Here is an 11,732-nt window from a genome sequence, read left to right on the forward strand (position 1 = left end):
GGAAAGAGGCAGCTGGAGGAAGAGCTTGCCAGGCTGCTCTCGATCCTTTAGCAGCAGCCCTGGGTGAGTGGAGAAGTCCCAGCCGAGCACAAATGTGCCAAGGGAACAGCCGTGCACAGGAAGGCTCGGTGGGAAGGATGATCCAGGAACCATGGGCCTGGCAGCCTGAGCTTGCTACCGGGAAAGGCCTTGGAGCAGATCCTCCTGAGGACCATCCCACGGCACGTGCAGGGAACCAGGGGGTCTGCTGGAGGCTGGGAAAGCTCTGCGGAGGGACAGGGACAGCTGGGGGTGCTGGTGGGGTGTTGAGGGCTCCTGTGTGGGTGTTTGGAGGGGTTGGTGCTGGGGGCAGGTTGGGGAAGGAGTTGTCTGGAAGGTGAGAGGTCTAGGCTGGAATTGGGTCAGTTTGAAGGCAGCATCTGTGGTTTGGCACAGCTTTCATTATGGAGGGCAGAAAGAACAGCTGTGACTATTTCTGTTCATGGTCCTGATTCTCCTGCAGGGAAGAAGAGGGGAGAGCTGTACTTTATTGGCCAGTTAGATATCTCTACCAAGGGGAGGATTGGCCCTTTTGCCATCTATTCATTTCATTGGGCTACTTTTGTAACACTGAGTGGACTTTCATTCTTTTAGAGCTTCTATTCCTTAAGTGAATGCGGATATTATCGTCCATTCATTGAAAATCATTTGAAAGCAAAGAATGGCCTTCTGTTTGCCTCTGTGTAGTGTTATGTTTGTAAAGTGACTCCCAATGCATGACATTAAGGCACATGAGATGCTGCTTTGAGATGGGAAGCCAATTTCCAGCTGTCATGTTCTCAGTCGATTGCAATTGATTGGGGGAGTTTGCAACTTTTTGGAATTGCTTCAGTTGAGAAATGGAAAGTGAAGCTTTCCTGAAATGAGGAGTCTTTAATGCCAGATTGTTCTGTTTTGTCACAGTAAAGATGCTTTTGTGCTGCAGGAAATTACTTCAAGAAAATAATTTCAGCATGTAGTAAGAGTTTCTGACAGACAGCAAGTGTTGCAGCAGTGCTCCAGGTGCTGCTGCCAACAGCCCCTGCAGGGAGGAGCACAGCCCCCAGTGCACGTGGGCTTTGGCTCCCTGTGGCACACAAGCCCCCCGGGGCACAGGTCTCTGGGGCAGGAGAGGGGCAGCAGCGCTGCCAGGGCTCGGGGGGTGGCAGCTCTGCTTGGGCGGGGACTCTGCCACACCTGCTGATGGCAGCGCTGCCCGGGCCCCAGGGCTCAGAGCAGCATTGGTGCCCTGGCCCACACGTTCCCTGTGCCTGTCACAGCCACGGGTTTAGGATGGCCAGCAGCCGGGACGTGTCCCAAGGAGGCCGTGCCAGCTTCCGTGGAAGGCCCCGTGCCCTTGCCAGCGCGGCTGCCTCGGCAGCCCTGGGGGCTCCTTCTGCTGCCCTGAGCCCGCAGAGCAGGGCAGCGCTTGCTGATGGGCTGAGCCCTTCCTAAAGATCCTGTCGGGCTGCCTTAGACACTTGGGGCCAGGGATTCCTTCCAACCGGGGCCACTTTGGGTGGGCTGGGGGCGGCCCCAGGGCAGGTGGCAGTGTGTGCAAGGGCCCTTTGTGACACGCTGCAGCACGGTCACTGTGGCATGGAATGGAGGAATGTGTCCTTTGTGACACGTGGTGACATTGGAGCTGGTGGTGACAAGAGCAGGGCACAGTGCTTGGAGTACGCGACGGGACAGAGCGGTGCCGTGAGGAGCGCTCGTTCGTGTCTGACCTGGAGATTTTCCGAGGCATTACTCCTACAGGTGTCCTCGTGGCAAGACTGCAGGTCTTGGTGGCCTGTGGCCTTCCCGAGGCTTCTCTTTTGCAGGTGCCTCTGAGGCCAGACTGAGGGACTTGGTGACTCAGAGCTTTTCTGAGGCATCTCCCATCCTTCTGGCCTGCACACTCGAGGCGAGACCCTGGCACTTAGTGACCAAACCCATTTAAGAGGTGTTTCCTGTCCTTGTGGCAGGAGCCCTTGAGACCAAAGTGCAGGACTTGCTGTCCTGTAATCTTCCTGAGGCTTCTCTGCCTCAGGTGCCTTCAAGGCACAAGTGAAGGACTTGCTGATTCAGAACTTTCACAAGGCATCTCTCTTTAAGGTGACCTCAAGGCCAGACTCTGGAATGGCAGGCAGATTTCTCAGCCTATTTAAAGTCTTCAGGGGGGAAAAAAACAAAGGCCCTGGAGCTGCCCCAGGAAAACGGCTTGAGGAGCCCAAGCATTTCCAGCCATTGCAGGATGGTGAGTGACAGAGCTGGGCCACAGAGCTGATGGTGCCAGCCAGCTAGGCCCTGCCCCATCCAATGCCATGCCATGCCATTCCATGGCATCCCATCCCCTGGGGACATGCCCATGGACAGGACGCAAGAGGGCCCAGGCAGACACCCCGCAGTGGCCGTGCTCCATCCCCCTGGGGCATCCCGGGGCTGTCCCTGCCTGGGGAGCGCAGGACTGGGCTGTGTTCTCCAGCCTCTCCTGCAGCCCCTCAGCTCTGGCTGCGCTCGCTCTTTGCCAGATGCATCCCTGGACCGGACACAAGAGAAGGAAGCCGCCCACGGCTGCTTCGGCAGAACCCTGAAGGTACCTGCAGCCATCCCAGCCATGGGCTGGGCCTGCTGTCCCTGCTCAGCTGAGCACTACGCTTGGAGCATGCCATGGAACACCCCTGACTTCCCTGTCCTTGGTTCTGCAGATATTCCCGAAGTTTCTGCGCATTCAACGCAGGAAGACCAGCACCGCAGCAGCTGAGGGCCCAGCTGAGCCTGACTCGGGGCTGACCCAGCTCCAGGCAGAGCCTGATGTCAGCCTGCATTTGGCTGAGCTCTCAGAAGACTCTGAGACCTCAGTGACTGAAATGTGCGTGAAGGCTCTTCTCACGTCAATGACTGAGGATGAGACCATCACAAACACTGACCATGGAGAGACTCAGGGCATTGCAAACACTGACACCAGCACAGATTTGGCTCAGTGCTCAGAAGACTGCAAGGCTGTAATGACTCCCAGAGATGAAGGGGCAAAGGCTGACGAGGCAGTAACTGAGGATGTGACCATCACTGTCAACTCTGGAGAGACTCAAGAAATCCCAAATGCTGACACCATGCCCACTCCCCCTGTGATTTGTACTCCCACTGTGGATTTTTTCCAGGAGAGTGCTGTTTGCACACAGGAACAGGTAAGCAGCCTGGGGCCAGGGCTGGAGGCCTCCCAGGGCCGTGTGTCCCCTCAAGCCTTGGTCACTGAGCCCCCTCAGCCTTTGAGATCAGTGCAGTGTAACGGGAAGGGAGGCACTTCTTGGGGGGAAACTGGGGAAGTTGCTCCCCTAGACAGGGTTCCAGGTCTTCCTCATGCCTCCTCCAGGTGCCAGCCATGGTGAAGAACATCCACCAGAGTCTCATGTCCCACGTCACTGTGGATGCCAGGCTGCACAGTGACATTGTGAGGCTGGCTGAGGAACACCCTGCAGACGTGGCGCTGACCCTCCTGCACTGTGCCCCAACGTGTGACAGGTACGGGGCCCACGTGCCTTGAGAGCTCAGGGCTCACCAGCCTTTAGGGCCCATGGCCCATCACAGCCTGTCCAATGGGCTCTGCCAGACAGGCAGAGAGCTCCAGGACCCTCAGGCCCCTCTCTTTGCCCAGCCTGCTGCCAATGCTCCCTCCCTGCCCCTCAGGGCACCGCGGCTCAGTCACCTGTGCCCCCACAGCTGCACAGGGCATGGTACTGTGACTGAGATTCCCCTGACACAGAGCCCTGATCCCACAGAGCTGCTGCAATGATGTGGAGAGCCATAGGCTCATCACGACCAACAATGGAGAAGGTGCTGGCAACACTGCTCTGTGTGATGGAGGATTGGCCTGTGCACAGCACATGCACCTCCGATGGGGACAACAAGGACGTTTTTGCCCTGGCTGTGAGTTTCTGGAACTGGCCTTTGCTTGCCACCTGGTTGCCTCTCCAGCAGCTCTCCATCCTCTCCCTGCCTCAGTCGCTGGGATGAAACTTGGGCTAGGGGCAGACTCAGGGGACACCACGCCCACTGCTCCCCTGCATCTGCCCCTGGGCCCTGCCCCATGGACACCAGGGCACTGAGCGCTGTCTTGGGCTGCTTCTTCTGCAGGCAACTCTGGTGATCTGGGTCATTGTGCCACAATGCCATGAGGCCATGATCCTTTATTCCTCCCGCCTGTTTGTGGCTCTGCTCTTCCATGTTGTCATCACCACGCAGCAGATGCCACCAGAGGAAGTTGAAAACTTCTGGAGAGCATGCCAGGAGGAACACCGCCTTCCCAGCAAGCCCAGCAGGTCCCAGTCCTCCTGTCCTTCCCCTGCCCGTGTGGCCAGTGCCAGTGCTCCCAATGTGACCTGGGCTTTGCTCTGCACACAGGTTTGCAGTGCAGGCCATGAAGGCTCTGCTCTGCCGACTGGAGTGTGACCAGGAGGTGATGGCTATGGAGCGTAAGTGTGGCTGGGACACGCTGCTGTGTGCTCACACCCAGCACTATGCCGTGGGTCTGCTGGCCAGGTGAGACCCCCTTCTCCTCCACACTGCCCCAAGCATTTGTGCCCTGTGCCCGGGTGCCCCACACAGTCCCTGTGGTCATGGGCCAGAGGGCCTTGTCACCAAGGGACGGCCAAGGAGACTGGAAAAGGCTGGGAGAGGAGGGTGCCCAGAAGGGGCCACCTCCCACAGTGCTCACATCCTCTCCAGGGATGCTGGGCAAAGACCAGACCTCTGTGAGTCAGTCCTGGGCAAGGTTTGGTCCCCCCACCTCAGGCTCTTGGTGTCTTTTTTGCCATTCCAGAGAGATGCGCCGTGTCTCCCTCTCCTTGTGTTCTGGGATTGCTCTGCGCCTGCTTGGGCTGCTCAGCAGGGAGGAGCCACACTGGGATCTGCCCAGCCTGGCGTTCCTTGTGGAGGTGAGCCTGAAGGCCAGCGCTGCCTGGCTGAGCTGCCTCCCAGCTCTCTGCCCTCTCGTAGCCGCAGCTGCCTGGGACGGTGCCCGTGCCCTGTGCTGCTGCCTGGGCCCAGCCCTGTACGGTTCTGGGCTCCTGCTGGCCGGGTGCCCTGTCACTGCCCTGTGCCTTTCAGGTCCTCGAGTGGCTGGACTTGAGGGAATGTGCTGACAGCATCCTGGAGATCATGTCAAGGCACCTGAGGAACGAGTGCAGGGAGAGGCGTCGCCTGGCGCTCAGAGGCCTCGTGGTGCTCAGCAAGGATCCCTCGATGGTGAGAAGGGGCAGCGGCTGAAGCTGCCCTGGGGAAAGCAGCCCCATGGGCTGGCAGGGCTGAGGCAGCTGAGGCAGCTGCTCCCAGCTCTCCTGCCTCACCTGCCCCACTGCTTTGGGGCAGGCCTTTGGCCTGTGGGCCCTGCAGCTGCAGGCTGGGGTTGCAGTGCCGGGCTGGTGCTGGCGCTGCAGCCGTCCATGGCTTCCCAGCACAGCCTTGTGTTCCACACAGGCCAGGAGAATGGGCACTCTGTCTCCAAGCCTTCTGGAGCTGCTGGGTGATGCAGACGGAGAGCTGGTTGGCATGACGCTCTCTGTGTTCACTAATTTGCTCAAGAGCAAAGACATGCTGGTATCCAGCACCACTGCCCCGAAGCTGGCTGAGGCTCTCCTGCTGCTCTTCGACCACGTAAGGATTTGTATCCCCAGCCTCGGGCACTGGGTGCTGCCCTGAAACTTTGTGCACTGTGGATTTTTGTACTCTTCAGGTGGACCTGGAGTAGATGGCGCTGAGGTTTCTTTCTTTCATTCAGGACAACAGCCATGTGCAGCTGCTCTCCCTTGACCTCTTCTTCAAGGTGATGGATTTGGTAGTAGAGGAGGGAAAAAAGCCCCTGAAGTCAGTGGTGTGCCAGAGCCTTCCTGCACTCTTCTTCCACTGCCACGATGAGAATCAGCTTGTGGCCGAGGTGATGACTCGTGGGCTGCTGGTGTCCCCCTGGCAGGGGGCTGGGCTGCCGGCTGCCCTGCTCACATCCCGAGCTGCAGCCTCCTCCAGGCTGTGGCACAGGGATGTGAGTCCTGTGCCCTGGGCTGTGGGGCTATCTCTGGGTCTCTGCTGCTCTCCAGGCTTCTCGGGAAATGCTGCATTGTGCGGCCGGGTTCCTGAACAGGAGGGATCTCAAAGAGCTGGTGGAGACAGAGAAGCTGTTGACGTTTGTTGAGGTCTTGGTAAGGACGGCCTGGAATCCCCAGCCTCAGCCTGGAGAAGGCCCCTGAGCGCAGTGCTCAGTGTGCGGGGCTGGCAGCTGTGCCCCTGCCCGCTGCTGCACCCAGAGGCCGCGCGGGCTCTTCTCCAGGCTGCTGTGGGCCCGAGCCGGGTGCCCATGGAGCCCCGGCGCGGCGGGGCTGCGGGGCGGCCCCGCGGCTCCCCGGGCAGCAGCCGGCCCTCTGCCCCCTGCGGAGCCCGGCGCCAGCGGCTGCTGGCCGCGCCTCAGGGCTGTGCGGGCAGGGGAGGCCGGGGCTGGGCGCAGGGAGCGCCCGCCACAGGGGCTGAGCCCGCGCCGAGCCTTCCCTGCTGCCGCTCTCTGCAGCTGGCAGAGGACACGAGCCGAGCGGCCGAGCAGCTGCGCCGGGCCCTGCGCTACCTGGAGAGCCCGCAGGAGCCCCTGCGAGAGGCGGCCATCAGGTTCATGGGTGAGCCCCGAGGCCGGGCTCCCTCCCCGGCCCGCCGCAGCTCGGCCCCAGCCCCGCCCGCTGCCCCGGCAGCGCCATCCGGGCCCGGCGCCGTGGAGCCCCGCCTGGCCCGGGCGCTGCTGCCGCCCTCTGGCAGCCGTGCCCTTGGGCGGCAGCGTGCGGCAAGGGCCCGGGCTGAGCCCTGCCGGGCCAGCAGGGCGTGTGGCCGCAGCGCTGGCAGCGCCGCTGGCAGGGAGCTGTGCCGCTGCCGCCGTGACAGGCTCTGTGTTCACAGGGGTGGCCGGGCGGCACCTGAGGGGGCAGCCAGGAGAGCTCCAGCTCCTCACTGAGGGTGAGTGAGGGCAGCGGGCTGACAGCGGGGGCTGGCAGGGAGAGCTGCAATGCCTGGGCAGAGAGCTGCCATCCCTGTCCCGGCTGCGGTGGGCTTCGCTCCCTGTGTGGATGAGGGGTGGCGTGGGCCGAGCACAGAGAGATTTCAGGGATGTGGGAATGGGGGGGGGCAGATTCGTGGCCAGCTGATCCAGTTGACACCCCCTCTCTTGTGGCCATGGCAAGAGCTGGGTGGGATGGCCCTGGCAGAAAGGTCTCCTAGGATTCCCACTGATCCAGTCTCTGACCATGACTGTGTTCCTCTCCCTTCCAGCCCTTCAAGCCCTGAGGAGAGATGACAGCCCTTCCCAGAAAAACATAGTTGTTAAACAGATATTCAGTTGGAGAGTTACAGAACTGGCACAGAAGAACCAGCGTTTGTAGAAGACCTGCAAATGCCATGGAAGATGAGATTGCCTTGAGACCAGAAGAGACCAGCTGGAGCTCCAGGCACAGCTGATAACTGGCACAGCTGAGCCTGTGGGAAACTTGCATGGCTTCAGCCCTCTCCCTGCTTATAGATAGTTCCCTCCCTCCAGCCCTCAGACTCTGCCTATCCCTTCTTTTTCCCCTCCATTCTCCCTCCCTTTTCACGGCTCTTTCCCTCTAGTCCTCAGATCCTGCCCTTCCCCTTTTTCCCCACCCAGCTCATTCCTTTGCTTCTCCTTTCATTAATAAACAGTTTGGCTTCTTCACTTTGCCTGCATCTTTGTGGAGATGAAGTAGCACAAATCCAGGGCCCTGGGACACACAGGCCCCTGCTGCCGTTCTCTGCCACGCCGTGTTTTGTGCACAGAGCCAGAGGAACGAGGGCAGCTCAGGCTGGCACGGTCCCCGTGCTGAAGGTGCAGTTGACCCTGTGGACATCTCTAAACTCTCCCTGCCACAGCATTGCTGGGTTTTGTTTTCTCTCATTCCCTGATCCTCTCTCTGCTTCCTGCAGATTTTCCTCCTGCAGGTGTTTCTGTGTGTCTGATCTCTCCCTACCAGCACTCACAGACCCCAAATCTCTGTGCACTCTCCTTGACTTTACAGAACCCTGCCTGTTTGCAGGGAACTGGCTGGGGGCAGGTTCTGTTTGCAGCTTGGAGAAAGGACGGCTCAGACTGAGCCTGATGGGTCCAGCAAAGGTGATGCTGCTGCTGTTCATGGGCAGAGAAGCTGAAGGCACAATAGGGATCTCCTGTGAGCCTACTGGTCACTAAAATAACAGTTCAGATATCTCAGTCATGTGTCAAAATTCACAACTAATAATTCATAATCATCCCTTAATATTTATCCCCCCTCACTGCCACTCTCCAATAGTAGGGATTCATCCCCGCTCCGTTCCACTCTCCAGTAGTAGGAATCTGAACACAAAGTCTTAGGAAATTTCCTCATTTTTATCAAAATCCTTTTCGGGGAAATATTCTATGACTGATCAGAACCCCTCAGCATGTCAGAGCTTCATGAGCATTTCACCTCCCCTGCAGCAGAAATACTCAGAGAATGTACTCACAGAGTCTGTAGGCATTGGGATGTTCCAGCTTTAGGAGATGGCTCCAGGAGCTGCAGCTGCATTGTCCTGCAGCCAGAGGTTCTTGTGCCAAGGGCTGGCAGTGATTCTGCCCCAGGCACTTCTCAGCTCCTTTCCAGCCCTGACTGATTGAAGCTCTCTGGGCCTCTGGTCTGTGCCCGGGCTGGCTGCAGGCAGTGCCCCAGCCCTGCTGGGCTGCCACAAGAGCTGCTCATCAAGAGAAATGTGCTTTTGAAGCTCTTCTTGCTTACCAGGAGCAGCCTCTGTGCCAGGAGCCCAGCCCAGCTCAGCAGCACAGACACAGCACCAGGACTTTAATGACCGTCTGGGGTTTTGTGCTGAGGCCCTGAACATCAGTCCCTCAGAGGCAGCTGAAGAAACCTCTGCAGAACTCCAAGGCACAATCCAACTCCAAAGTTGCTTTGACTTTTACTGGATCCCACTGAGAGACACGACTGAGAAAGTGTCCCCAGGCCCCAGGCAGAGCAGAGAACTGGAGGCAGTGATGCCAGGTGGGGACAAAGAGAAGCCAAGTCTTGGTGGCCTGGGGCACAGCAGCAGGGTCTGTGCCAGCAAGGGCTGGGAGGAGACACCTTGTCCTGAGGCCCTGGGGCCTCCTGGCACAGCCCCAGCCAGGCTGGGCACTGTCAGCCCCTTGTCCTGCCCTCAGCATCCCCCCCTAGCCCACCTCCCAGTGGCCTCAAGGATCTGCTGGAAGGAGTCCCTGGGGAGCCTTGCTCACCAATGGCCCTGGGGGCTCCTGAATGCTCCCAGGGACTGCCAGTTTTTCCAAGGAGTTTGGGTTTTGCTTTTACCTTGGAGTCTGTGAGAGCTTTGTGGAATCATGGCCTCCAATTATCTGCTTTAAGGAGTCCCTTGAGAGGTTTTGTCAGTAACAACATCCAGTGGGGCTCATTAATGCTTTGAGACACTCAAGGTGTTTAAGCTACTTTGGATTTTCCTTTCCACACTGAGTCGATGAGAGGTTTTTGTGCCATCCTGGCCACCAATTCTCTCCTCCAAGGAGTCCACGAGGAGTCTGTCTTGGAGAGGGACCTCAGTGGGACCCATTAATGCCTTGAGACACTTTGGGCTTTTCCTCTGACTTGGACTCCTGGACAGGTTTGTACAATCTCCTCTCAGGTCCTGAGGTTCCAAGGCTCAGCTCTAAATGAACCCTGGGGCTTATTAGCATCAAGCAAGTCCTGCCAAACCATGGCTCTGCCTTGATTTCCCTCTGCTCTAGTGCAGTTCATTAGGAGGGTTTCCTTTTTCAGTTATGGAGAAATATTTCAAAGAGCTTCTAGCAAGTATGTATTCTTATTATAAAGGGTATCTTTTATTGCTGTTCTTATTACACAAGAGGTGATTGCTGCATTCAGTGACTGATATTGATCCAGCAGGGACTCTCCTAAGGAGCTCTGACCTGCTCAGAGAAGCTGTGCCTTGAGCTCTGACCCAGTGTGGATAACCTTGCTCCACATACCCCAAGCCCATTTTGTCTCTCCTCACTCACCTGGGACCTGCTTTGCTCAGAGAACTGGCTGTACACAGCCAAAGAGGGGTCATCTTCTTTTGTATTTTGAACCAATCTAAAACTCCTGAGTTTCCCCATTGAAAACAGACATCCTCCTCAAGTGTGTGCCAAGCCCAAGCTGCCACCAAGGAGGTTCCCCTTCCCTAAGGCAGAACCCTGCAAGGAATATTTTAGACACACAGAAAGTTCTGCAATAAACACAAATCCAGAGTTTGCTCAGGGCAGAATTAGACCAACTCCTGCAGGACAGACCAGCTTTGAACTCCTTGCAGCTGAAAGCTCTGAGTTGGGAGGTGTGGGAGAGACCCAAGAGTGAGGGAAGGGAAATGCAGAGCACCCAGCAAGTGCTTCTGTGCAGACAGGCTGTGGGGAAGGGCACTGCAGACCTGCCCTGGGCCAGCTGGGAGGGTGGATCATCATCCCAGTCTGCACTGGGCCATTACAAGACACTGTTGGATGGACACTGCACCGACCCCAGCGCGCCAGCCCATTGCTCAGGGCTGCTGTCACTGCCCAGAGCCAGAGGGGATCCCTGGCTGGGGGCTTGTGCCATGGCCACCTGCCCTGTGCCGCGCTGGCCGCTCAGGCACCAGGAACCAGCAGCAAACGGCACTGCCAGGGCCAAAGGCCAGTTCAGCCAGACAGAAAGGGGCAGTGCGGGCACTGTTTCCATGGCAGCCCTCACTGGGGGTGACACCTGGGTCACCTGTCCTGGCAGCTGCCATGGAAAGCCCTGGCAGGGACTGAGGGCACAGACACTGGCACTGAGACACTGCTGGGCCGGGTGCTGAGCACAGGGCTGAGCACACAGAGATGGTTTTGTTCTTGCTGAGCTGCAACAGAGCCAAGGCCTGCCCTGACCCTCCTCCAGCCACGCTTGGCAGGGGCTGGGGCTGTGGGGGAGCTTGGCAGGGGACACAGCCAGGACAGGTGACCCCAACTGACCCCGGGCATACCCCAGACCACAGGACATCATGCTCAGTGTATGAAGTGGGGGAACAAGGAGGAAGGGGGGAATTTTGGAGTGGGGGTTTTGCCTTCCCAGATAACTCTTAGGCAAGAGGGGGCCCTGTTTCACCAGTGGGTAGCGTCAGTACCAAAGACACAGACACCAACTTAAGGAATCCTGTAATTTATATAATGCACAGCTGCAAAGAATTACAAAATGTTAAGCTCAGCAAAGCACATAATCATTAGCAAAGAATTACAAAAGAAGCTCAGCAATCCATCCAGTCATTACTACCAAAGATTGCCCGCAGTGATTAAAGATCCATCACCAGTTACCCTCAAACTTTACCATCATCCAGATCCACACATCAGCTGGGGCAGACAAGGACTGCAGAGCCACTCCCAGACACTGGGAATTCCTGCAGGTGCCTCCACCTTTGCAGGCAACCGGACTCCAAGCCTGCTGTGAAAGGACACAGCTTTTACACTGTTAAACAAACAAGCTGACATCACTGCTAGTGTGAGAACATCTGGTTTCATTCTCCTGTTTAGTTTCTCCCAAAGCCTGGCCAGGACTCTTGTTTATACTGAAACCCCTTGTGTGAGGACATGAGGCTTGACTCCATTTTCATCAGAAGGCTGATTTATTATGTTATATATTATATTAAAATACCACATTACAACTATACTAAAAGAACAG

General features: G+C 57.7%; 1 protein-coding gene and 1 long non-coding RNA gene across 2 annotated transcripts; both read left to right on the forward strand.

Annotated features, from left to right (window-relative positions):
• The first annotated feature begins 1,677 nt into the window (after positions 1-1,677).
• Positions 1,678-6,245, forward strand: LOC135284520 (maestro heat-like repeat-containing protein family member 1). The gene is made up of 12 exons (XM_064396074.1): positions 1,678-2,260; positions 2,535-2,599; positions 2,712-3,191; positions 3,377-3,525; positions 3,783-3,930; positions 4,138-4,322; positions 4,405-4,542; positions 4,823-4,937; positions 5,110-5,247; positions 5,479-5,655; positions 5,780-5,935; positions 6,096-6,245. Exons 1-12 carry the CDS (start codon positions 2,143-2,145, stop codon positions 6,243-6,245), a joined length of 2,019 nt encoding a protein of 672 aa, XP_064252144.1. The 5' UTR covers positions 1,678-2,142.
• A 673-nt stretch (positions 6,246-6,918) lies between these two features.
• On the forward strand, positions 6,919-8,451 carry LOC135284627 (uncharacterized). The gene is made up of 2 exons (XR_010349891.1): positions 6,919-6,993; positions 7,306-8,451. It is a non-coding gene; the product is annotated as an uncharacterized LOC135284627 (long non-coding RNA).
• The last annotated feature ends 3,281 nt before the right edge of the window (positions 8,452-11,732 follow it).

This window comes from Passer domesticus, chromosome 21 (genome assembly GCF_036417665.1).
Source record: "Passer domesticus isolate bPasDom1 chromosome 21, bPasDom1.hap1, whole genome shotgun sequence".
Lineage (NCBI taxonomy): Eukaryota > Metazoa > Chordata > Aves > Passeriformes > Passeridae > Passer > Passer domesticus.

Coding starts and splice junctions, on each gene's coding strand:
- LOC135284520 (XM_064396074.1), top strand. CDS start 2,143: ATGGCAGGCAGATTTCTCAGCCTATTTAAAGTCTTCAGGGGGGAAAAA. Junction 2,600..2,711: donor GCTTCGGCAGAACCCTGAAG/GTACCTGCAGCC, acceptor TTGGTTCTGCAG/ATATTCCCGAAGTTTCTGCG. Junction 3,931..4,137: donor AGGACGTTTTTGCCCTGGCT/GTGAGTTTCTGG, acceptor CTTCTTCTGCAG/GCAACTCTGGTGATCTGGGT.